At 35.0% G+C, this 26,751-nt stretch overlaps 2 protein-coding genes and 1 long non-coding RNA gene across 5 annotated transcripts in view; all 3 read left to right on the forward strand.

Annotated features, from left to right (window-relative positions):
• The first annotated feature begins 8,565 nt into the window (after positions 1–8,565).
• Positions 8,566–12,018, forward strand: LOC139811518 (uncharacterized). 2 transcript variants are annotated; one of them, XR_011731655.1, is made up of 3 exons: positions 8,566–9,559; positions 9,698–11,873; positions 11,972–12,018. It is a non-coding gene; the product is annotated as an uncharacterized lncRNA (long non-coding RNA). The 2 variants fall into 2 exon arrangements; XR_011731656.1 differs by having other exon boundaries at positions 8,587–9,559; positions 11,714–11,873.
• Positions 12,019–13,854: 1,836 nt separating this feature from the next.
• Positions 13,855–16,747, forward strand: Atpsynb (ATP synthase subunit b, mitochondrial). Its single transcript, XM_071775172.1, has 4 exons — positions 13,855–14,015; positions 14,496–14,654; positions 15,376–15,728; positions 16,402–16,747. The coding sequence occupies exons 1-4, from the start codon at positions 13,988–13,990 to the stop codon at positions 16,576–16,578; spliced, it is 717 nt and encodes a 238-aa protein (XP_071631273.1). The 5' UTR covers positions 13,855–13,987; the 3' UTR covers positions 16,579–16,747.
• A 700-nt stretch (positions 16,748–17,447) lies between these two features.
• Positions 17,448–26,751, forward strand: part of Ctbp (C-terminal binding protein) — an 82,003-nt gene continuing 72,699 nt past the window's right edge. For both annotated transcript variants that reach the window (XM_071775121.1, XM_071775149.1), the window contains exon 1: positions 17,448–18,081. The gene's annotated coding sequence lies outside the window, so the exon portion shown is untranslated. The remainder of the gene's footprint in view (positions 18,082–26,751) is intronic.

Raw genomic sequence — 26,751 nt, forward strand, 5'->3', positions numbered from 1 at the left:
AGAGTTAGTAAAGAAGAGCGAAAAAAGCATAAGAGATAAGAGGGAAAGAAGAAACAAATTTGTAATTAGAGGATTGCAAAAGGAAGACAGTAGATGTATAAGGGAAACAGCAGAGACATTTCTGGAAAAGAAGTTTGGAGTTAAGAAGAAGGTGAAGAATATGCAAACATCAGGTAAGGAAGGAAAGGAGGTAATTGTTGTGGAAATGGACTGCTGGGATTCGAAGGAAATTGTAATGAAATCAAAGAGTAAGCTAGGAAGCAGAAAAATTTTCATTGATCACGATCTGTCGTTCGAGGAAAGAGAGGTGCAAAGATTGATAAGAGACCGCGCGCGGAAAGAAAAGATGGATGGAAAACAGGTAAAAATAGGATACAAGAAATTAGAAATACAAGGAAGGAAGTATGTGTGGAATGATGAGGAGAACGCACTTATAGAAAAGGAAAATTTCTGAAGGGCAGCCAATTAAAGGATGAATCGAGGAAAATGGTAGATGATGAAGAGCGTAAGAAGGACAATGGAAGACTGGAGAGTGAGAATAACAGGAGAAGAAGGGTTTTATTCTGGAATGTAGCCGGTTTAGAGAGACAGGACAAGGATTTTTGGAATTATATAATACAAAATGATTTTGTAGGTTTATGCAAGACATGGCTAGAGGAGAAAGGTTGGGATAGGATTAAGGACAAATTACCAGGGTCTCACGAGTGGGTGAACATAAATGCGGGGAGGGAAAAGAAAAAAGGTAGGGCGATTGGCGGAATTTTGATAGGAGTAAAGAAAAGCTGGATTAGGTGTTACGATGTGGTAAAGACTGCAATGTTATCAGATGGCATTGCTCATACATGGCTTTCAGCAGATGGTACAATGCTGAATATTTTCACAATTTATAATAAAGGCCTGGTGAATGATTTAGAGACAACATTAAAGAAAATTACTGAAAGGCATGAGCGAGAAGGAATAATCATAGGAGGCGATTTTAACATAAGGATAGAGGAGTTTGGAAGGGACAGACTGGCGGACTGTGATGTGGAAAGGAAAAGCAAGGATAAAGTAGTATGTAATGGAGGTAGGCAGTTTACGGATATGATGGATAAAAGAGACTGGTATATACTAAACGGTAGAACAATGGGGGACTGGGAAGGCGAATTTACTTATGTAGGTGCGAGAGGGAGTTCGGTAATCGATTATATTATTGTAAACGAATACATACATGACAAAGTGTTAGAATTTAAGGTAGACGACAGGGTGGACTCAGACCACTTACCCTTGGCAATGAAGATGGAGGGGACTGGAAGACAAGTTGCAGAAGAAGGATAAGAAGAAGACGAGGAACTAAATACCGTGAGGAAAATAATAAATTGGGACAAGGAAGCAAGGAGACTATATTTCGAGAGAACGACGGAGCCAGGGAGCGTGGAGTGGCAAAAGTCGTGGTCGATAGAAGAGAAATGGAGAAGAATAAAAGAGCTCATACATAGTGCATTTATAAGGAGGTTAAAAAATCGAGGAGGAAAGAAATAGGTCATAAGGACTGGTGGAGCAAGAGTTGCACGAGGAAAAAAAGGGAGGTTAAAAGAAAGTACAAGAGATGGAAGAAGGGGAAAGGCAGAAGAGAAGACCATATGGAAGGAAGGAGAGACTTTAGGGAGTTGTTAGAGAGGAGAAGGAAAGACAAAAGAGCGGAAGAAGAGGAGGAGTTGAGAAATTTGAGGAATGAAAAAGATATTTGGAGGTTTATAAACAGGCGAAAAAAAAAGAAGGAATGGACGGAGAACAATATTCAAGGAGAAGAGTGGAAAAAGCATTTTATGAAGTTATTGGGAGGCACGGAGAAGGAGATAATAATGAAGGAGAACGGAACTGAGAGAAAGATAGGTGAAGAAGGGGACGGTACAACTGCTATGGAAGTACGAGGTGAGAAACACGAAAGGTACGAGCAAGAAGAGGAGAGAGAGTTAGAAGAGGAGGAGATAGCGGACGCAGTAAAAAGGATGAAATTAGGCAAAGCAGCTGGAATAGACGGAATCCCGATGGAAGCTTTGAGGTTTTGTGGTTCAGCGGTGAAGGGTTGTCTGGTAGACTTAATAAAGCAGATATGGAAGGAAGGAACTATTCCATCGGAGTGGAAAATGAGCATAGTGGTACCGCTGTATAAGAGAGGAGATAAAGAGAAGGCAGAAAACTACAGAGGAATTTCACTGCTGTGCTCAGCATATAAGGTGTATGCCGAAATTCTGAGGAATAGATTAAAGGAAGTTATAGAAGCGAAAGGAATGCTGCCTGAAAGTCAGGCGGGCTTCAGGAAGGGAAGATCTACCATGGACAACATGTTTATTCTGAACCACATTGTACAGAAGGAGAAAGTAAAGGAACGTGGAGATGACAAGGTGTTTGCTCTTTTTATCGACTTGAAAGCCGCTTTCGACAAGGTGGAGAGGGGAAAATTATGGAAGATACTGGAACAAAAAGGGGTTGGCAGTAGCTTGTTAAACAGGATTAAAGGTCTGTATAAAGAAACGGAGACATCAGTCAGGACAAACAAGGGGATTACGAGAAACTTCATCACAAAGATTGGTGTGAGGCAGGGTTGTGTTCTGAGTCCAGACCTGTTCAGTCTTTATATTGCGGATTTAGACGAGGCGTTAGAGAAGCAAAATATAGGTGGTATTGTATTGGGCATGTACAGGGTATGGTCGTTAGCTTACGCGCGCCGACGACATGGTTCTACTGGCCAAAAATAAAGAGGCACTGGATGATATGATGGATATACTGAAAAGATTTTTGAAGGATAGAAAGCTAGAACTGAGTACAGAAAAAAAAAAGGTCATGATTTTTAATAGTGGTGGCAAGTTAGGTAGAAATTGGAAATGGGGTAAGGAAAGAATAGAGGAGGTGAAAACTTTTAAGTATTTGAGGTTCACGTTTAATAGAAAAGGAAATTACACGGATCATATGAAAGAAATGGGCAGGAAAGGAAGATTAGCAGCAAATAAGGTATGGGGCCTCGGTGAAAGAATATGTAAAGATGATTTTAAGAGGAGACGGACATTGTTTAATTATCTAGTCAAAAGTGTTAAGGAATATGGGGTGGAAGTATGGGGGTGGATGGAGAAAAGTGAGTTAGAAAAGGTCTGGCTGGACTACATCAGATGGATTTTTAGAATAGAATTTTGTATGCCGCGGTATATGATCTTGAGAGAGTTGGGCCTAAAGAAATTAAAAATTGATTGGGGATTAAGAGCCATGAAGTATGAAAAGAGGAGCAGAGAAAGTAGTTCGAATAGGCTAATGGCGGCATGTTGGGAAGAAAAAGATAAAACGGAGAATAGTTCGGGCAGTGGGAAGAAAGATCTATTCAGTAGTGAAAGGGAAAGTTATTTTAATAATTTGGGGTGGGGTCTTGAAGCGATAAGAACTGCAAGAAGGGAAGGTATCGACATGCTCAGGGTAATAAGAGAAAGAGAACAAGATTTACAAGAACAAACTATCGACAGTAAGATTAGAAATGCGCGGTACAATATAAGATACAAGGAGCTGGGTATAGCGTGTAATAAACCAAGATATTTATTAAATGTAAATATGGACAAGACAATGTCGGGTGATGGTATTAGAACGTTGATAGGATTGAGGTGCGGTAATATGGAGGAAGCAAATAAAATGGTTGGGGGAGGATGTAAAAAGCTGTGGATTTTGTAAGCTGGGTAGGGATAATCTGGAACATTATGTAGGTGAATGCACGGTGGTTAGCGATTGGTTTGTAAATCTGGGTAAGAGCTATAGGGAAAGACTAGTTACATTATGTAACGATGAATTAGAAACAGAAAAAGGGAGGATACTAAAAAGGCTTTGGAAAGAGAAGGAGAGGAAGCGGAGACAGGTTAGAACATAAGCGAACGCGAGCGAATGAAGTCTGATAATAGCGGAGGTTTTGTAGTTTATATGGTGTGGATGGATGAGTGCTTAAGGTTTATTGTAAACCAAGTTCCTTTTCTTGGCTATAAGCTTGAAAATAAATATATATCTATCTATTAATATATTGTTATTAATTATATACATATAAGTATTAGAAAGCATATGGTATAAAATAATTTCAATATTCAAATTATTGTAATAATAATAAAGAAATCAATTATCTACATTTTCTTTTGTGTGTGTATGTGTGATGTTATCGACAATAGTTTTTTTGCACGTTTACATTTTTTTGCAGATTTTTTACACGCTTAATTTTCACAAATGTGATGCCAAATACAGACAAGATTTTTGTTTATCTGTTATAAGCGTTATTTTGAATGCAAGATTTTAATAATCAAACGTTTTTAATAATCAAACATTTTCAAACTGCAAGCGAGGGACAAGCAATATCATCTACAGCATGTATCCTTAAAATACTACGATCTTTTCTAGCAGCACTAAGCACTAGCGTATAATTTGTCCGCCGACATTACGAATTTCTTCTGCTGCAACACATAAAATGTTGAACAGTTTTCTCGAATGGTTGTAATAACATCTGTATGTCCTTGCATTATTAATTCGTTAAGGTATTGCTCACATTCTCATTCTAAAATAATAATCTTATTAAAAAATGTTTATTCTTCTTTAAAGAAGATACTGTCTTAAATGTTCTTCTTTCAAAAAATTTTGACAGACTTGGAAGAAAGAGTTTATATATAGAGACAGAGAAACTTATCTTAATTTTTAAAATATATTTTAAATTTCTTTAATGCATTTAATGCGCGTGTGAGTATGAAAATGCAATTTGTCTTTCTAAATATAATAAATATTATTTTTTAAAAGACGATAATAATCAACAGCAAGACGTTTGTGTGTGATAAAAAATTTACAACGTAAAAATACATCACAAATATATATATAATTATATGTAAAATATGTCTGTTTAATTAATAATATTTACGATGTTTAGAAAGATAAATTAAATTTTCATATTCACACGCGTGTGGCCGGGGCGTATTAAAAAAGAGATGTGGCCTCGGAGAGTTAATGATGCAAGGGCATGCAGACGTTGTTACAATCGTTCAAAAAAACTGTTCAACATTTTATGTGTTGCAGAAGAAATTCGTAATGTCGGCGGACAAATTATACGCTAGTGGCTAGTGCTGCTAGAAAAGATCGTAGTATTTTAAGGATACATGCTGTAGATGATATTGCTTGTCCCTCGCTTGTAGTTTGAAAATGTTTGATTATTAAAAACATTTGATTATTAAAATCTTACATTCAAAATAATGCTTATAGCAGATAAACAAAAATCTTGTCTGTATTTGACATTACACTTGTGAAAATTAAGCGTGTAAAAAATCTGCAAAAGAAATGTAAACGTGCAAAGAAACTATTGTCAATAACATCACACATATACACACAGAAGAAAATGTAAATAATTGATTTCTTTATTATTACAATAATTTGAATATTGAAATTATTTTGTGCCATATGCTTTCTCACACTTATATGTATGTGATTAATAATAAAACATGTTAATGACAAATAATAAATTACAAAAGCGTATTCTGGTTTGAAAGATTTTAAGGACGTTCTCCGGAAAATCGATTTTTTCTAGATTTTCTTGAAACTGTGAATATACATTAATTTATAGGTGTGCTTTATGTGTAGTATAAATTTTAGTACCTCTTGCGGTATTAAAAATCGAGATACTGAGCTTCAAAGTTTTAACTTTTAACACGGAATTCCTATTCCGAGATATTGTGAAACAGACATTTTAATAAATTGTGAAAAAAGTTTTTTCTAAATGTTTTTGAAAGACTAGTATATGATGCTTTATATAAAAATAGAAATTAATAATATGCGATAAGTTTCAATATTTTTGCGGTACTTGTTTTCGAGAAATACTTGTAAAGTACGCGATTTGAAGTTAACTTCTTATTTTTTAGTTGTTGTATGTAATATTTAGTAAATTAACTTTAGTAAAATAAATTTTTTTTTTTAAGCATGAATACAAGTTGAGTATGACTGGAGCCGGAGAAGGTCTTTAAAAATAGGTATTTTTCAGGAATTTTTTATAGGGGAACGAAGAAAGCGAATAACGTTAAACTTTGCATGTTCTTTTAATCTTACTTTAAAAATCTATTTTTATTTTTTAAGTAAGAAAAATACTCTTTTTTGTTATTTTTATGTTATATCTTGATCACTAAAAGACATAAGTATGAGAAACGAAGTAAATGATTCTAGCTGTTTTAGGTATCAAAAACGTAAAAACCAAAAATTTTCTTATTCAAAATAAGTGATATGGCTATCGTCTGAACTAGAATAAACATTTTTTTTTAAATAAAATACTAATAAAATTAAAAAAAAAGTTATAATATTTTTAATAAAAAAGCCGCTCAGAATGGAAATATTGATTTAGTTCTAGTTCAGACGATAGCTACACTTTTCCTGCGGAATAAGAAAATTTTAGTTTTTTGCGTTTCAGATACCTAAAACAGCTAGAATTATTTACATCGTCTGTCATTTATAGTGACCAGAATATAACAGAAAAAAGAGCATTTTTGTTACTTAAAAAATAAGAATAAATTTTTAAAATAAAGTGAAGAAAACATGCAAAGTTTAACGTTATTCACTTTCTTCGTTTCTCTATAAAACATTCATGAAAAATATATATTTTAAAGATCTTTTAAATTAGAATATCTCCGTTAATAATTCTTTACATTCTCTTCCTGACGTGTGTGTGAAGCTATCGTCTCATTTTGCAGAAACTCACAAATTATTGAGAGTTCTGGCTTCCTTTTCAATAGTTCTAGAGTTCTTGATATTTTAAACAAATAGTTCTGGCCATTAAAGCCAAAAAACGCGTCAGTACAAACTGAGACGCTATATAGGTTCACGCAGCGTCTCACTTTGTCCTACACAAGTTCCACCACTGTATCTCATCAGATTTTGCAAGATCTATAGTTCTATAACAGTTCTATAAAGAGTTCTGCCATATAAAAGCAAAAAAATTAATTATAAGGTACTAAAAAAAAATTACAATGCAACGAGACGCCAGTTGAAATCTCGGAGTTCCGGTTCATGTAAAATATTTTTTGAGTAGTTTTGAGCATATTGAAACATTTTCTAAAGAGTTCCGAGCGTTAGAATCTTTGTGTTATATTTAAAAAAATTAATATTAACCGAAAAGTAATCATGACAGTAGAAGATGAGACGTTGTGCAAAATCTCGGAGTTTTGGCTTATATAAAATATTTTTCGTATAGTTCTGAGCATACTAAAGCATTTTCTAAAGAGTTCCCGCCACTAGCTACGTTGTATATATATGTTTATTAATTTTAGCAAACACTAGCTACGTTGTATAATTTTTAAATAAATTAATACCGCTCGAAAATCAGGAATTTATCGAAAATAAGGTAAGACGCTGGCCGTATTTTGACAGTTCTGTGAGTTCTGTTACAATTCTCGTGTAGTTCTGAACATGTTCTAACGTTGTCCCATTTTATTCTGGCAATAAGCATTATTTATTCATTTTTTAAATAATTCTTATCGCTTGAGAAAGACCCTATTCTCGATAAATTCCTGACTTTCGACGTTATAAATTTATTTAAAAATTATACAACATTGCCGATGCCCGGAACTCGTTAGAAATTGTTTTAGTATGCTTAGAACTGTACGAAAAATATTTTATATAAGCCAGAACTCCGAGATTTTCTACAGCGTCTCACCCATATACCCGTAAATGCGTCTTTCTTGGGCGATAAGAATAATTATTTAAAATATGAATAAATAATGCTTATCGTCAGAACTTTTTAGAAAACATTAGAACACGTTCAGAACTATACGAGAATTATAATAGAACTCACTGTTACCCATGTGTATTGTTTATTTAAGAAAGTATTTTTATTTTTACCCAATTATCCTTCTGTTGTTGCTCGTAATTTGACCGCTTGAACATGCATAGGTAAAATAAATTTAATAAGAGTGCAAGAAACATTATAAACTACCATTTTTTTCTCAATATAGTTAATAATATAATTATTGGTATGCATTTAAATATTAAATTTAAAATTTATTATGCTAAAGTAAAGGTTTTTAATGTAAGACTTTTTTAAATAGAAAAGCATAGAACGGTGATTTCTATACATTACATTTACGAATTTTAGTTTTTATGTTTATAAATATTTATTTAATTAATTATATTTACAATCTTTATATATTTATAAATTTTAAATATATATACATATATATATATATATATATTTATTTATTTATTTAGTTATAAATATAAAAGTTAAAATTTGTAAATATACAAGCAAATGTGTGTGTGTAACGTATAGCGGGTATAGCGTATCGTCGATTTGTCAACTCGAGACTCGGCACTCGGCGAGAGACACGAGACGCGATACCCGAAATGCGTGACATCGTGGTATAGCCGGCCCGTGCAAAGCGAAACGTCACAGCTCAAGAGAGACAGCAGATCGTATGTCTGCCCTTCTCTCCCCGCTCGAAGCTTGCCGAGTGCCTAGTGTACACGGACAGAGGAGGGGCTTGCGCGACCAGCATATCCCCTCCATCAGTAGTTTGGACATGAACCATAGCATGGATACGAACCCATATTAGTAGGGGAGCCCAGAGGGCTAAATGGCGATTTACTCGAGCGTCGTAGGAACCTATTGGATTTTGAAGATTAGATGGTAGAAAGAAAAAAAGGTTATATAATGTACACCCTTTCACCGGTGGGGGAAGCGTCTACAGGAATAGTCACATAAAAATACTCGAGCGCGTCAGATATTGATAGTGTATATGCCCCACGTGTCTCTGATATTGGAGGTATGTTAATCTGCCGGTTTGCATGGTGAGGGTGGCTGTACGGAACGGTTGAAAACGGGAAAAAAAAACGACCGCGCTCGAGAATGTCAAGGTGACGTTGTTTTTTTTCAAGTTTGTGACCCTCCCACTCCCTTACGTCACGCTCAAATCGTCAGATTATTGAAATGCACACTTTTCAGCATGTTATTAACCCACCTTACCTTAATCTGATGCGCTCGAGTATTTCTAACGATCGATTTTTTTTTACTATTCTGATCGGCTGCCCTAGACGCGCGATCCTATATTAAGGGCTTATATATAGTGGAGGTACTCAACAGGGTGCAAGGTATCCCCCTATATGTTAATTTGTCGCGCTCGAGTAAATCACCAAATCCCCTATTGGGCTCCCCTACTATATATCGTTACCCGAGTCCTCTCTGATCGTTACCGAGCGTAACGCCGTAGTTGACGTCCACTTTCTCAGAGGGCAGATTAGGACTGTTTCAAAACCGGAAACAGAGAGAGAAAGAGCGAGCGAGTAAGAGAGATAGAGCCATACACACACGCGTGCGCGTGACCGTAAATTGCAACGAAACGAGGAGAGGAGAGCGAGTAAAGCAGAGTAAGGACGAACGGACGGATGGCCGATGCTATCCGGAGAAAGGAAAAACGTGCCCCATAAACTAGAAGAAGAAGAAGAAGACGAACGGACGGAGAGAGAGCGTGGCTCGCGCGAACGGAGAAAGGCAGTCGCAGGAAACAGAAAACCGTGTCGTCACGGTATACCCTGGGTGCGTTTCGCTATTCACTCGCAGTACTGGCAGCACTGTAAATCCGTTCCAATATACGCGGCAGTAAGCTGTCAAAGCGTTTTCGTGTTCATGTGACGTCATAGATTTTGTCGTCACTTTCTACTTTCATTACTGCAGCTCGCGAGGTGAGGCATTCGCAGTAAGAACATGGCGGCTATGGCGGCACCTTTGAAAAAATTGGTCCTTACCTATGTGAACCTGGCACCTGACTTTCGAAAAATTAATTTTTTTACGGAAAACATTAGCATTTGGTTTGTAGTTGTTTGTAGTAACAAAAATTTCGTTTGTAGTTTAATACATTAAAAATTATAAACATTTAAAAAATTACTCGCACCCCACTTTAAGACAACTGAAATCCGCTTGCGCCATTTTCTTCAAAATTGTTTGTAGTTGTTTGTAGTGCTTTTCTTTTCGTTTGTAGTTGCACTGTTCAAAGGTTATTATATTTTTGCAGTAAACAAAAAGAGTAACTTTGCCAATTTTGGAGATATCTCAAATCAGCTTGCGCCATCTTCTTCAGAATCATTTGTAGTGCTTTTCTTTTTGTTTATAATTGCACCATTCAAAAGTTATTATATTTTTGCAATAAACAAAAAGTGTAACTTTGCCAATTTTGGAGATATTTCAAATCCGTTTGCGCCATCTTCTTCAGAATCATTTGTAGTGCTTTTCTTTTTGTTTATAGTTGCACCATTCAAAAGTTATTATATTTTTGCAATAAACAAAAAGTGTAACTTTGCCAATTTTGGAGATATCTCAAATCCGCTTGTGCCATTTTCTTCAGAAACGTTTGTAGTTGTTTGTAGTGCTTTTCTTTTTGTTTATAGTTGCACCATTCAAAAATTATTATATTTTTGCAATAAACAAAAAGTGTAACTTTGTCAATTTTGGAGATATTTCAAATCCGTTTGCGCCATCTTCTTCAGAATCATTTGTAGTGCTTTTCTTTTTGTTTATAGTTGCTCCATTCAAAAGTTATTATATTTTTGCAATGAACAAAAAGTGTAACTTTGCCAATTTTGGAGATATATCTCAAATCCACTTGTGCCATCTTCTTCAGAAACGTTTGTAGTTGTTTGTATTGCTTTTCTTTTTGTTTGTAGTTGTTCAAAAGTTATTATATTTTTGCAATAAACAAAAAGAGATAATTTTGAGAGACAATTTTGAAGATATTTTAAACGAAACGGAACGAAAACTATTACAAACAACTACAAACAATTCTACATTGAGTCGCGCAATTAGTTTTAAAATATTTCCAAAATTGGCAAAGTTACACTTCTGGTATATTCCAAAAATATCATAACTAGATATATATAGAACAGTGCAAATACAAAAAAAGAAAGCACTACAAACAACTACAAATGATTCTGAAGAAGATGGCGCAAGCGGATTTGAGATATCTCCAAAATTGGCAAAGTTACACTTTTTGTTTATTACAAAAATATAATAACTTTTGAATGGTGCAACTATAAACAAAAAGAAAAGCACTACAAACAACTACAAATGATTCTAAAGAAGATGGCGCAAACGGATTTGAGATATCTCAAAGTAAAGTGCAAGTAATTTTTTTAATTTTTATCATTTTTAATGTATTAAACTACAAACAAAATTTTTGTTACTACAAACAACTACAAACAAAATGCTAACGTTTTCTGTAAAAAAATTAATTTTTCGGAAGTTGGGTGCCAGGTTCACATATAGGTTTGGTCCTTGTGGACCTGGAAGGCAACAACGAGAAATATACAGTAATCGTTAGTCACGAAGATGCGGAAAAAGCCCGAAAAGATTACTACTACTACTACTAAATTAATATAATTAATATAATAATAAATAATTTCGATATTTTTATAAATCTGAAAACTGTTATTTATTTTATAGACATGACTTTTGCAACATTATTGTTTAAGTACAAGATTTTTTTTATATATTTAGAATAGGTGCTCTTATCGTCGTGTCACGTCGTGTCTAAGATAGGTTAAGATAGGTTATATTTCTTTCTTATACGGGTGCGTTTCGACATTCACTGGCAGTACTGGCAGTACTGTGGTCGTCGTTCCGTTATTCCAGCCTGAAAGTAACAACAGCAATATAGAAACGCTCCTGCAGTTCTACTCAATGACGTCATATCGTCAGTACTTACAGTGAATATCGAAACGCACCCCCTGTCGTCGTCGCCGTCGTCGTCGTCATCGTTATCGTCATCGTCGTCGTCGTCGTCGTCGTCAACCTACGACGCAGCGTTCTCTTTTGGCGTCAACGATTGGAGAAGGACGAGGACAAGTTAGTCGTGTAGGTTAGTACGCCAGCGAAACGATAATTAGTTAAGGAACTTTACGGTGCCCTTGCCTCGTCTATGATTATTTCACGTGAAACGTTGCTCTGTTTCTGTAGGACTATTAGGCTATTCTCATCTACGCGCCTGACGAAAGAACGGTGGTGTACGATTTAGAAAGCTGCCTGCCATTTTCCACGCATTTCTGGAAATACGCGACCGAGACCTTCCGTTCCGACGAGGCGTTACGACCCGAATGTCACAGAAGATTCCGTCTGGTGCCCGCCAGCGTGTACCTATAGCAGTTTGCGTCGAATCGGCATCACATGAAACGCAAGGACGGCACTTGGATCAAGACACCGCTGGATTATCCTCCGATCTCGACACCAAGATTAAAATATAAATCGAAAATGTGACTGATCAAGTTTTACAAGATTTTTTAAATACATTTATTATACACAAATTAATTTTACACGATTCAGCAATTTTCAAACACTTCATATACACATTTTTGAACATTTTTGCATTTATATATTTATTCTTTTAAGTTACATCTGTTTTTTGTCATCAATATATATTTTTTACGAATCAATAAATATTTTTTACGAAAGGAACTCTTGTGCACCAATTACCACTGAAAGAATTTGTTTATATTTTATTATTTGTAAATAAACTATAACTGTAAGAATTACTGTACAACATTTTCGGTATTTAAATATGAAATATTTTATTTTTCTCATTGTATAAGAATAATTCACTCATAAAAAAGTCATGTAAGGTTTCATTGTTGACATTTTTTCGCGATGCTGATTGCTTTTTTATTGCACTTATTTCGTAAACATCTATCATTACTTATTTTGACAGTTTGTGTATTAATTCGTTAATAGTATAATGTAATAGAAATTGTATAATTAAAGCTAAATAACACGCGCGTAGCGCGCGTCTGTCATGTCTAATTATATAAAATATACACATTTGCATTAAAACACGTTTGAGTTTTGCCGCTGAATATACCACTTCCGGTTTTGAAACAAATGGCGACGGTTAGTCCGATCCCTCTCTGGAGGATCCCTAGACGTCCTCCGAAGCCGGATGGCCGCTCTCAGGTTTCTCTCTGGTTATACTATGGTGACGGTGTCCAGACTCTTTTTATAGGGACTCTAGAAATTCTGTTTCTATTGCCTGTTGCCCACTGTTGCCTGGCATTGTGCAAGGGGCTTTAAGCCGTGATCAGACTACGACTACGGATTGGGATTGAGATTGGATTGAAATTTAATCAATCAGAATAAAGAAAACTAACTTCAAGTTTAGTGAACTTTGCTGTAATTGGTCAAATTTCAATCCAATCTCAATCCCAATCCGTAGTCTGATCACGGCTTTACGCGTTACGCGGAAAATTCAGTTCATGTAACCGCACCTTAATGCGGGGTTCACAATGTAAATCGCAGTCGTGAGTCGCAAGAATTGACCAATCACAATCTAATTTGAGAAGAATAATCGACTGTGATTGGTCAATTCTTGCGATTCACGACTTTGCGACTCCCATTGGGCGCGTTCAGCAGACACAACTGTTGAGTTCGTCTTATCAACTAGGCGTTGATTGGTCGGTTCTAAAAGTAAGAGCCAATCACGTTCGACTGCTACTGAGCGGCCCAGCAGGGCGATTCTTTAACTCCTTAACGTCCTTAACGACAGTTTCGGTATCGTTGCGCAGCATTTTTACCGTATATAATACCTGCGCAACGATACCGAAACTGTCGTTAAGGACGTTAAGGAGTTAGAGAATCACCCTGCAGGGGGCTGTTGAACGCGCCCATTTGGTGCGTTCAGCAGAACAAACCGCTCAGTAGCAATCGAACGTGATTGGCTCTTACTTTTAGAACCAACCAATCAACGCAGATTGTTGATAAGACGAGACTCAACAGTTGTGTCTGCTGAACGCGCCCATTGTAGACGGACACTAATTATTGGACTAGTGCAGAACTGCAGCGAAAAAGAACAGACCATCTGTCGATCTGTCGTGTAGTCTGAATCCGCCATTACTGACCCTTCGGGCATTTCTTATATCTCATGGAGTGATGGGTGTTATTGGTGTTCGCCATTGTTAGTAGCAAGTGATAGACATTTGGTATAAAATGCTGTCAAGATTGGCTCTTCGCAATGGTAAATCAATTGTGATGTTTCTCATTGTATTTTTGCATATTATGTTATACAACACACTTGTGATGGATGGACAGTTTCGTTAATTATAAATTAAAGTTTACTTTTTCTGTTATGTAATGACACACAAATACATTCATAATTTCAATATCTTCCAAACTTATATGTCATAAATTTTATTTATATATTATGTACTAGTTATGTAATATTTAAGCTTACGATCCTTCAAAAATAAAATGTTAATCTTTTTTATAGACAATCTTTATGCTCTGTATTATATTGACAATATTGACATGTTTCAAGAAATTGAAGTTGCTTCTTTGATGTTTTCAAATAATATCATGTAATTTTCGTTTTATCCTTCTCTTTCATATTTATATACAAAAATCTATTTTATTGTAACTGTTGCAAAGTGTATAATATAATTTATTTAAAATTTATCTCTTAACTCTTTGTGATAACATTATATATTTTCTATCGTAGCTCAGTTGCTGTCCACTGCTGTACGTGGAGCACAAAGTGCTTCGTCAGTAGCAACGGAACCAACTCGTCCTAAACGTTTGATTGACCCGTCTCCAGTTAGACATGGATTTATACCTGAGGAGTGGTTTCAAGCATTCTATCCAAAAACTGGTGCATCAGGTAAGTAATCGCTATTAGATAATACCTAATAATTATAAACCTGTCTTAGAATAATGTATATATTTCTATGCCATATATAGGATTTTTATAACGAGAAAATGATTTCTTATATCAACAAATTCACATAAATAATGATTTCTCACATTTATAGAAAATTACATAAATATAAAATAAAATATTTTTAGGTAAAGCTTTATATTTGATAAGATCTACTTTAAAATTAAAAATTAATAATTTTTTTTGTTAAAATTGAATAAATCTATATGAATTTTTGCTAGAAAATTTTTTATAATGGTGTTTATCTAAATAAATAAGAAAAATAATTTAAGATTCTATTTGAAAGATAAACATTGATGCTTTATATAAAATTTTTAGTTTATGCAAATTATTTATTATTAATTTTCTCCTTAAGGGAATCTTCCGTTCCCTAAATATTAATTTAAGAAATACTGTTGAGTTATATATTATATTATAATATTTTGTGCATAAGAGAGAGAAAGAGAGAAATTCTTGAAAATAACTCCTTACAGAAGACAAATATATTAAGTTTCTTCAAATTGTTGTTTCATACAAAAAGAAATTTTGTATAAAAAATCTATTTTACACTTTTAACTTGTTTTCTTAAAAATCAAGTTTTCTTGTACACATATATTGTTTTGTAATATATAAATAAGAAGGGATAGCGTTTTTTTATTATCACTAATTATTATTTTATTTTTAGGGCCATATGTATTTGCTATAAGCGTGAGCACTTATCTACTTTCCAAGGAAATTTATGTCCTGGAGCACGAATTTTATAATGGGATATCTCTGTTAATAATATGTGTAGCAAGTGTAAAGCTATTTGGTCCAAAACTTGCTGAGATACTGGATAAAGGAATAGATAAGTACCATAATGAGCTTGAAGAGACTAGGAACAAACAAGTGACTGATTACGAAAATGTAATTTCTCATGAAAAGAAAGTGCAAGCGAGCTTGGATGGACAAAAAATGATAATGGACATTAAGAAGGAAAACGTTAAGATGCAGCTGGAAGCAACATATAGAGAACGCTTGGTGCAAGTCTACCAAGAGGTACAATTGTTTTGCATTGTGGAATATAAAATAATTAAAAAGATCTAGATAATAAATAATATAAATTTACTAATGATTAATTATGTTAAATATTGCGATGTTACACACTGAGTAACTAAAGAAAACCGTTGTTAACTATAACATATGTAAATCTGAAACTTTTATTCAAATTCACTGAGTTTGAGCTATTTTCTTAACTTTCAAATATGATAATTCTATATATGGAGGGGTAAGAATCACAGTGGTGTAAGTCAAGTTTTTTTAAATATTTTCTCGTATGCATTGATGCAATCTGTACAATATATAAATTGCATATATGCAGATGAGAAAATATTTAAAAAAATTTGACTTACACTACTGTGGTTTTTACTCCTCCATATATATATATATATTGTGTATATATAGATAGAATTATCATATTTGAAAGTTAAGAAAATGGTTCAAACTCAGTGAATTTGAATAAAAATTTCAGAATAGTAACTTTCAAATTTTTGGCATATACTTGTTTTACTGCTAAAAAGAATACAAGAAGTTTTTCTTAAAAACAACTATATTAAATAGATATAAAATATTATATTTTAGTGATATTCAATATATCACTTTTTGTACAAAATTTCTTTATAAAAATAAAAAATTATATGATTCAAAAATTTTTATTTGCTTTTGCTTACAGGTGAAGAAGCGTCTTGACTACCAAGTGCAAATACAAAATCTTGAACGCCGAATCGCACAGAAGCATATGGTGCAGTGGATTGTGAATGGAGTATTGAAGTCTATCACTCCTGAACAGGAAAAAGCAACTCTTCAGCAATGTATCAAAGATCTTGAAGCTCTTGCTGCAAAAGTGTAAAGAGTTACCATTAAATTAGATGAAATAGAATGAAATAGCATGATAAGGAAAGATTGTCATCAGACATAATATTCACTTCATGCAGTTCTGTATATCAAATATTGTTTTTCAACATTTAGAATGGTTAAAATGATATAAGTGAATAAAACACTATGTTACAACAGTAAAATGTAAATCAATTATTACTAGCATTATGGGAAACTAAATTTTATCAAAAATCAAAAATATCAATTATAAAATGAAAAATTGATTATAAATTAATTTTTTCTTATTCCTTTAATTATTATCTCTTTTCATGCAAGTAAAATACTAAGATATATTTTAGAATGTAAATAGTTGATTAAAAAAAAAAAAAAAAAAATACAGATTTTATTAAATAATCCTTGAAAAAGTAACGTTGGTTTATAATTACTAATTTTATCATGTTTGCATCATGTTTCTTTTAAAAATAAAACACCTTCGACAACGACAACCTATAATTTGCGACAAAATTAAAATAAAATTATTTATTACGTTATGTACTATGTATCGTTTTTTTTTCCGTATTATAACAAGATTATAAACTTACAAAATTATAAATTAAATTCTGTCAGAAATTTCAGTGATAAAGTTCAAATCAAAATCACTTTAAATCTTAAATATTTTCTTCGATAAAAATGATGATGCGAGGTGAAGGTGCCGCTATTTAACATCCATACAGCAATGTGTTGTTTCTGTGTAAATCATTTAGCGAGTCGAACGCGTCACATTGTTCGGCCGGTTCGGCGTTCGGCCAATGGCATTCGGATACACTCGGCCGCATTCGGCTGCGCTCGGCCGGTGACGATGAGCATCGGGTGGCGCGCGCGAGTTAACTCGGGCGGCCGGGGGCCGCCATTTTCCTTCAGCAAGGGACAGCAGTCCAGAGCGTAGGTAGCGAGAATCTGTGAGCGTTATTAGCGAATCGATTCGAGAGTAGTGAAACGTGAAAACTCCTTTCGTGTACGCCGCGAATCGTGCACGATCCATATTTTACGGTTGTACGAGGACCACAGTGTGCCCGGTGGTCAGTGTACTCGCGTGATTTCATACACCGTGTCGACCACGGCGGTCACCCGGTAGACGGACGCCGTCGCCGCTGTGCGCAATTCTGGGCAGAATTGATGGCGAGTTGAAAATATATTTTCAAGAAAGACGTAGGAAGATCACGTAAAAGAAGTAAGAAAAAGTGAGAGGAGAAGAGAGAGAGAGAGAGAGAGAGAGAGAGAGAGAGAGAGAGAGAGAGAGAGAGAGAGAGAGAGAGAGAAAGAGAGAAAGAGAGAAAGAGGACATATAGCGCGCGAGCGCAAAGGAAAGAGACAAGGAGCAAGTGAAAAGAGACAGATATAGAAAGAGACCGAAGCAGTGTGAATAGTTTGGTGATCGCAGTATGGCCACGCGCAGTGAAAATACTCAACCATCAGCCAACTTCGGGTGTTAGGACGCCAAGCGAGATATTGAGGGAGAGCGAGTCGCCTCCGACAGGTTAGTGTAGTGTGCAATCATGGCTTCTTCCTGCATGCGCGCGCGTCGCCAGCCAAGACGGTTGGCGCGCCTCGCGTAGTTCACATATACTCTAGTATGTATATGAGCTTCGAAACACGACGGTGGCGTCCGGCGTTGCGTGCATGCATGCATGCATGCATGCGTGCGTGCGGCCGAGAATTTCGCGCTTCTCCACCTCATGTGTGCATATGTGCGTGCACTTTCTTTGTACCGCATTGAGAGATGCGCGTGCTCTACTCTTTTCGGACCACTTCCAACCGTTTCTCCTCGAATATATTCTTTTTTTTCTTCGATCTGTGTAACGTTATTTACTTTGGATAATTATGTAGTAGATTTACCTTCTCGCCCGTGTAAACGAAACGCTATTATATATGTATATTTATTATATACAAGCACAAAATGATAATTAAAATCATTTCTTTTGAGTAGAAATTAAATTGGAGCATATTAAATATAGAGTAAATAAGTGACGATTAATAATAATTTTCTCTCGCGGCGAATATATTATATATATATAATATATATATATATATATATATATATGTGCTGTATATACATATATAGCAATATATAGATATATGATATATGTATATGTATAATAAGATTATACACACGGTACCTACTATAAATATATCTCTCAGCAAACACCAAGTAACATGCAACTTACATGTTAGTTATAATTTCTTACTTAACAATGTAAATGCAACATAAGTGTTATATTGTACTTACACTGTTGAGTAGGAAATTATAACTTATAACTAACATGTAAGTTGCATGTTACTTGGTATTTGCTGAAATATATAGGGTGTTTCCTAAGTAAGTACAAAAAATTGAAAGAAATATTCCGTAGCTTATTTTTAGGAAGAAATGGTCCTATAAACATATGCCCTAAACTGTTTCGTTTTCAAAATATACGGTGTCAAAGATGCACGTCTCTGGTGGATTTAAAAATGTTTCATTCTGCTGAGATTTTATTGGTTCTGGACAAAATGGTTCTTAATACCACATCTACGCATACCAAATTTGAATAAAATATCTTTAACGTTTTCCAAATTTTCGAAATTTTCTTCCTAAAATAAGCCACGGAATATCCTCTTCAAATTTTTGTACTTACTTAAAAAACACCCTGCTCTCGATTGACTTAAAGTAGTCAATGCACATTTTTGTATATAACACAGGATTTTTGAGAATTTTTTCAAATATTTTCAAAGCAATATTCCAAAATAAAGAAAATTGCGTCGAAAAAATCTGAAAAAATTCTCAAGAATTCTGTGTTATATACAAAAATGTTCAAGCAACAACCTACAATGGACTGACGTCTGGCTTCTAATTTTTTTCAATATTTTTTTCGAAGAAACCTCAAAAAAGCTCGGAAAAATTAGAAGTAAATGCCGGTCCACTTTGGGCCTAGGCTTAAAAATTTTGATATTTGACACAGGATTTTTGAGAATTATTTCAGATTTTTAAATTATGGCCATCGATATCTCGGTTTAAAAAATTATAACTAAATCAATTTTATAAAAAAAGATCTAAAAAAATCAGTGCATTTTAGAGGTGGAATAATAACATAAAAAATCGCCGACAAAATCCGAGAGGTCGAGGGTCAAACCCAGGTCGGCATGGAATGCCCCGAATATAATTTGTATTTATAAGTACAAATATAAATACAATTATATTTATATGTATAAATGTAATTTATAATATATTTATAAATATAAATTAACAAAAATTTCAACTCATAATTTACAGATAGAACTTAGAATTTTGTCAAATTACTAGTAAGATTGTGTAATTTTTATTTATTCCACAATATCTTAGTTTTTTACGGATTCTCTGGGAATTTTCCAAAAATACGAATTACTCGAAATCCCTGTGACATATATGTAGCAACATACATGATGATGGAATGTTATATTGTATCCTTATGTCATAATGTGTATACGTGGTCTACGAATAATATCGATAGGAATGGTTTATGTCTAATAATATATGGTAATTATTTATAGGGAGAGACCATTATAAGGGCAATAGCCTTTTCCGAATTTTGATATTTTCTGTGGCTTTTGGTAAAAATCTTTGTTGTGACTCCGACAGTGATAATCAATCGGGGGAGTTCAAAAAATGTGTACCTCATCTATTTTTTAACCATTTTTTACTTATTTTTTTATCTATTTTTTTCTGACGTGGCTATCCGGATCTTCCGACGTTATAAATATATAATGGCTCTTATAAAAGGACCGATTTTGATCCTGAAAAGGACCGACAGTGATTCGTGAATCATGTCAATTTTGCATCATTTCGGTATCAAACAGTTGGTGTCAATATTAAGGGGATGCTGGAGCCGTGGGCGAACTCGATCAGCGTCAATAAAGAAGTGCTCACCGATTCTTACACATACATACAGAGCGCAGCTGAACTCGATCAGCGTCGATAAAGAAGTGCTCACCGATTCTTACACATACATACAGAGCACCTAACCTTGTATCTTTTACTGGTCTAAGTAATATCTTTTTTTTTTAGGCTTCAAATCTTACTTCTAATTGCACGATATTATTCCTGACAGTTTTTTTTAGAGGGCTGTATCACTATTTTCTATAAAAAAACTGCAGAATTTTTGTATAAAGCAAATATTGTCGTCAGGTTAGGACAATATTTATAAAAATAAAATTTTTTTTAGTTTATCAGAAAAAATGATGTACAGCCCTCTACATTTTTGTGCGTACTTTAATCGTGTAAAAGGATTTTCTATTCTGTTCAGCCAATTCAAAGATATTGCTTAGACCGATTATGCCAGTGTCGCTGTCACTCCAGGATCCCCTTAAGGGAAGTAATTTGCTGATATGTGTGTATAGACAGTACACATGTAGGCGGTGGGGGGAGGTGGGGGTAGACCTCGGTTCGCGTGGAAAGTCGAAAACTGCACAATGATAGAATCTCGTTTTGCTTTATAAGCAGGGGTGGGGTGGGGTGGATCTCACTTTGCGTGTACTGGAATGTATTGGAGTGTACAATGCTGTCCACAGAAACATCCACGCAAACCGAGGTTTACGCCACCCCACCCTACCCCTGCTTATAAAGCGAAACGAGGTCTATTATTGTGCGGTTCGGGTTTTCAACCTCCCACGCGAACCGAGGTCCACCCCCACCCACCCCTGCCTGTGGGGGAGGGGCCACCGCCCCTCCGCCGCTTACATATATAATTTCAAGTAAAAGAAAATTGAACGTTTGCGTGGAAAGTTAAATTATACTTTTAAAAAATAGATTAAAAAATAGGTAGGTTACATATTTTTCGGGCTCCCCCGATCGATACCTCTATCAAGTTAGCCCCCCTACATCGCAAAAGAAATCCGCAACTATTAAAAAATTTAGTGCTATTTATGTGCTAATTTGTTGCTCTAGTCCGGATTTTGTTGCTCAAGCCGTTTAGCAGGAAATGGCGATTGAAATGGGGGGAGAGGCAGCTTGTCAAGCTAGCTCCCCCCTATAATGAAAAACCTATATAATGCTCAAATCCAAAAAAACAATACATCAAAATTTGTTGCTTTTTTGTTGCTCTAAGATAGTATGAAAACATTTAGGTATAACGTTTTATAGAAAATACGTATATCCGAATACTTAACAGACAGCACTATACTGACTACGTCTTAAACAACGTTATATTTCCAAAATGTTTTTAAAGCAATAAAATAGCAACAAATTGTGGTATAAACGTTTTTTCGATTTAAGCACTCTATATATGTATATTTTTTTGCAATGGGGGGGGGGGCAGCTTGACAGGTTCTAGCCTCACCACATACTGAAAAAGCAATAAAGAATGCCCTTATTGGGAAATTAATTATACTTGAATTTGTTGCTATTTTGTTGCTTTAAGATAGCTTAAACAAATTTTTGAAATATAAGGTTCTGTTACCACTAATAAATACTGCATCTCCGCGTCGTAGGCCAGTCAAGTGACAGATGCTGTAGTGGCAGTAATTACCGACATTTTTTTGAACACACAAAACTTTGAATTAGCTTTACGGAATTGAAAAAAACTTTTTTACAGAATTAAAGTACGCACAAAAATGGAGGGTGTTGCAGTCGATTTTACATCAAAAACGAAAAAAATTAAAAATTTCGGCACAGAGCTGTCACTGACGACAATATTTGCTTAATATAAAAATACTGCAGTTTATGTATACAAAATGAGATTACAGCACCCTTAGGGAAAACATTTAAGAACAATATTGTGCAATTAGAACTAAGATAAAAGTCTAGAAAAAAATCAAAAAATGGTGCAAATTAGAAATTTGCACATGGCTTCCTCATAGAGGAAGTGATATGTCTTAAGATGCTAATACGGCTCTCTGATTGGCTGATGACACTTTAAGACTATACTTAAGACGATCTTGAATATAAGACCCGACTATGAATACCGGCCTTAAAGAATTATATATAAAAAAAAATCGGTAACCTTTTTATTATTAACAATTTTTAATAATTTTATTATATTCTTCAGTCTTTTCTACCCCTATTTCATATATAATTGGTTAAGATTTGGTTGATCAGTTCTGGAGTTATAGAAATTTCGGTAAATTTGGCACATATATACATACACACATACATACACACATACCGACATTTTTTAAAATAGCGATTTTTCGACGTTTTAGAACATTCTGAACACATTGGCAAAAGCAACTAAAAAAAAAATTTTTTTTACGAAAACAAAGCTTTCTCTATGAGGAAGCAAAAGTTATTTGTGTCCAACTTTTATATATACAAAAGCACATGCAGGTTGATATGATGAGTAGTATTGCGTGTAGTGAGAGATGGCGCAGCAATCGAACAAGGACAGATGTCATTTCGTTAGACAAAGACATATAGGGAAAACAAAAGTAGAAATGTTGATATTATCGACATCGAGGAAGTTCGGCCGTCACTCCAGCATCCCCTTTTAATTTATATCATTTATATGCCATTCGACAGTAAATGGCATTGATAAAAACATAAATTTTGTAGTTTATTAACCCCGTTCGTTTTTGCAAAAAAAAAATAAAAACCATAAAAAATTGGTTCCTTCCGACCTTCCACTCGAAACGCTGCCGTTCGAGATACAGCAAAATTGCACATAGACAATTTTGTAGAGAATTAAATTTCCTATAAAAAAGTACGCGAAGGCATTTCTCTAAAATCGATAGCTTAGACATGAGTGGCGCCCGAAGTCGCGCGATCGGAAAGTGACTCAGCGAATTTGCAAGTTGCTTCGGTTAGTTGTAAAATTCAATATTGATACTTCAGCATTGAATGAAAAATTCCCAAAAATTCAAGGCTTAACTAGATATAATAGGAAAGCTATTTCTAGGGTCAAACATTTTTTTATCTTTATCTTTTATTTAACATTTAATTTGAATTATGACAACTATGTGACAAAAGAATTTTTTTTGGTTTTATACCGTAACTTTGATCAGTTATATCTTGGAAAGTATTAATCGGAGGATAATTTAAAAAATTTCATTTTGTAGGTAATTTTATTTTCTAAATATTCGATCTCTTCATATTTCGCCGTAAATGCAACCGCCTGTCAACTTTGAATCAAGACAAAATTGTACCTTTGACAGAGATTTACGGGGTGAATAATTTGTTGTTATTATTAACATTAGATATGTCTTGAAACGACTATACAAGAGGAAAGTTTCATGAATATTTTTAATTTTTTATGATTTTTTTGTTCCATATTTTTAATTGCAATTTAACAGCAAATAAACAAATTATTTATCTTCGCGTCGACCGTTAGGGGCGAGCAACAAAATCGTATGTCGCATATTTTGATAGAGCACGGTTCATAGAATATTTTAATACCAAAAAGTCCAGAGCAACAAATTCTTTTACTTAGTTTTTAGACATCGAAGTCGTAGATAATGGTCGACGCAGAGATAAATAATTTGTTTATTTGCAGTTAGAGGCGAGCAACAAAATTATATGTTGCATATTTTGATAGGGCACGGTTTATAGAATATTTTAATACCAAAAAGACCCGAGCAACAAATTTCTTTACTCAGTTTTTAGACATCAAAGTCGTAGATAACGGTCGCGGAAATGCAGTATTTATTAGTGGTATTGTTTACAGAACCTAATATTTCGAAAATTTGTTTACGCTATTTTAAAGCAACAAAATAGCAACAAGTTCAAGTACAATTGATTTTTCAATAGGAGCATTTTTTATTGCTTTTTCAGTATGTGGTGGGGCTAGAACCTGTGTCAAGCTGGCCCCCCCATTGTGAAAAAAAATATATAGTGCTCAAATAAAAAAAAACGTTTATACCAGAATTTGTTGCTTTAAGATAGCGTGAAAACATTTTTTAAATATAACGTTTTTTTAGAAAATACGTATATCCGAATACTTAAGCAACAAAAAAGCAACAAATTTTAGTATAAACATTTCTAGTGTATTGGTTTTTTTTGGATTTGAACATTTTATATAGGTTTTTTATTATAGGGGGGGGGCTAGCTTGACGACAAGCTGCCCCCCCCCCCCATTTTGATTGCCATTTCCTGCTAAACGGCTTGAGCAACAAAATCCGGACTAAAGCAACGAATTAGCACATAAATAGCACTAAATTTTTTAATAGGTGCGGATTTTTTTTGCGATATGGGGGGCTAACTTGATAGAGGTCTGATTGATTATTACTGTCGGAGTCACAATAAAGCCTATTACCAAGAAAACCGCAAAAAATATCAAAATTTAGAAAAAGTTTTATTCTAAATAAATACCTAATATATTATATTTTTATTGTGTATTATGTCATTTATAATTATATAATGATATAACATATTTATATTTTCTAATATAAGTATGATATATATCTATTATATAATATATAAATAGCGCGTGAGCGTCTTTTTCTCCTCTCTTTTTCCTTTTCCCTTCCCTCTTCTCTCCTCCCTCTGCTTTCTTCCTTTCCTTCATTCTCCGTTTTCTCCCTCTACTTACTTTTTTTTCTTTCCTCATCTCTCGTTCTCCCATCCTTTTTTCTCCTTGGTTTCTTTCTCCCTCCCTTTTCCCCTCTCCCTTTCCGTCTCTCTCTCCGTCTCTTCTCCCCTCTCTCTCTCCGTCTCTCCCCCTTCTCTCTCTTCGTCTCTCCCCCCTCTCTCTTTTTCTCTTCTCCCTCTCTCTCTCCGTCTCTTCCCCCCTCTCTCTCTTTCCCTATCCCTCTCCCTCCCTCCCTCCCTCTCTCTTTCTCTCTCTTCCTCTCTCTCTTTCTCTCCCTCTCCTTCCCTTTCTCTCTCTTTCCCTCTCTCTCTCTCTCTCTCTCTCTTTCTCTCCTTCCTCCCTCTCTCTCCCTCCCTCTCTCTCTTGCTCTCTCCCTCCCTTCCTTCCTCCCTCTCTCTCTCTCTCTTGCTCTTCCTCCCTCCCTCTCTCTCTCTCCCTCTTTCTCTCCCTTTTCCTCCCTTTCCCTCTTCCTCTTTCTCCCTTTTCCTCCCTCTCCCTCTCCCTCTCTCCCTCTCCCTCTTTCTCTCCCTTTTCCTCTCTTTCCCTCTTCCTCTTTCTCCCTTTTCCTTCCTCTCCCTCCCCCCCCTCTCTCTCTCTCTCTCTCTCTCTTGCTCTCCCTCTTTCTCCCTCTCCCTCTTTTTCCCTCTCCTTTTTCCTCCCCCTCTCTCTTTCTCCCTCTCCCTCTCCCCTTTTTCTCTCTCTCTCTCTCTTTCTTTCTTTCTCCCCCCCTCTCTCTCCCTTCCTCTCCCTCTTTCTTTCTCTTTCTCCCTCTTTCCCTCCTTCTCTCTCCCTCTCTTTCTCTCTTTCCCTCTCTCTCTCTTTCTCTCACCCCCTTTTCTTCCCTCTCTCTCCCTCTCTTTCTCTCTTTCCCTCTCTCTCCCTCTCTTTCTTTTCCTCTCTCTCCCTCTCTCTCTTTCTCTCTCTCTCTCTCCCTCTCCCTCCCTCTCTCTCTCTCTCTCTCTCTCTCTCTCTCTCTCTCTCTCTCTCTCTCTCTCTCTCTCTCTCTCTCTCTCTCTCTTTAACATACTATCCTCCACTGCTCATGTTAGCTCTACCCGGAAGCTGGCTTTGTTTCGTGATGCTCAGTTTATTGCTAAGTCCCTCGTGGACATTTAAACTTTATTTGATTACATTATTTGAATTAGGATGACATTGGTTTATTGTAAAATTTTCAGTGTTCTGTTTGTTCGTATTACTTTTTATTGGAATCTATTTACACCGTACATATTATTATATTAAGTTACGTTAGTTTTTAGTTTCATTACTTTTTACAGTATATTTCTGCAATCAGCAATACTGAGTATTGAGTTACGTATATACTATTAGTTTTATTCTACGTTATATTGCTTTGCGCTGTGCTATATGTTCTATTAATTTTATGTTGCGTTGGCTCTTAAACATGTTACTTGCTTTATTGTTACTCATATTATAGAGAAAGCACGTACTCTTTATCTTTTTTCTAACCGCTGCACTGTATTGCGACTTTGCTATTTTCTGGTTATTATTGTATTGTATTCTATGTTTCTTGCACACTCTATTTTTGCACTTTAACCTACGCTTGGGCATAATAAATCAATCTAATCTAATTTAATCTCTCTCCCTTTCTCTCTTCCTCTCTCTTTCTCTCCCTCTCTCTCTCTCTTCCTTTCTTTCTCTCCCCCTCTCTCTCCCTCCTC

Source organism: Temnothorax longispinosus, chromosome 1 (genome assembly GCF_030848805.1).
Source record: "Temnothorax longispinosus isolate EJ_2023e chromosome 1, Tlon_JGU_v1, whole genome shotgun sequence".
Classification (NCBI taxonomy): domain Eukaryota; kingdom Metazoa; phylum Arthropoda; class Insecta; order Hymenoptera; family Formicidae; genus Temnothorax; species Temnothorax longispinosus.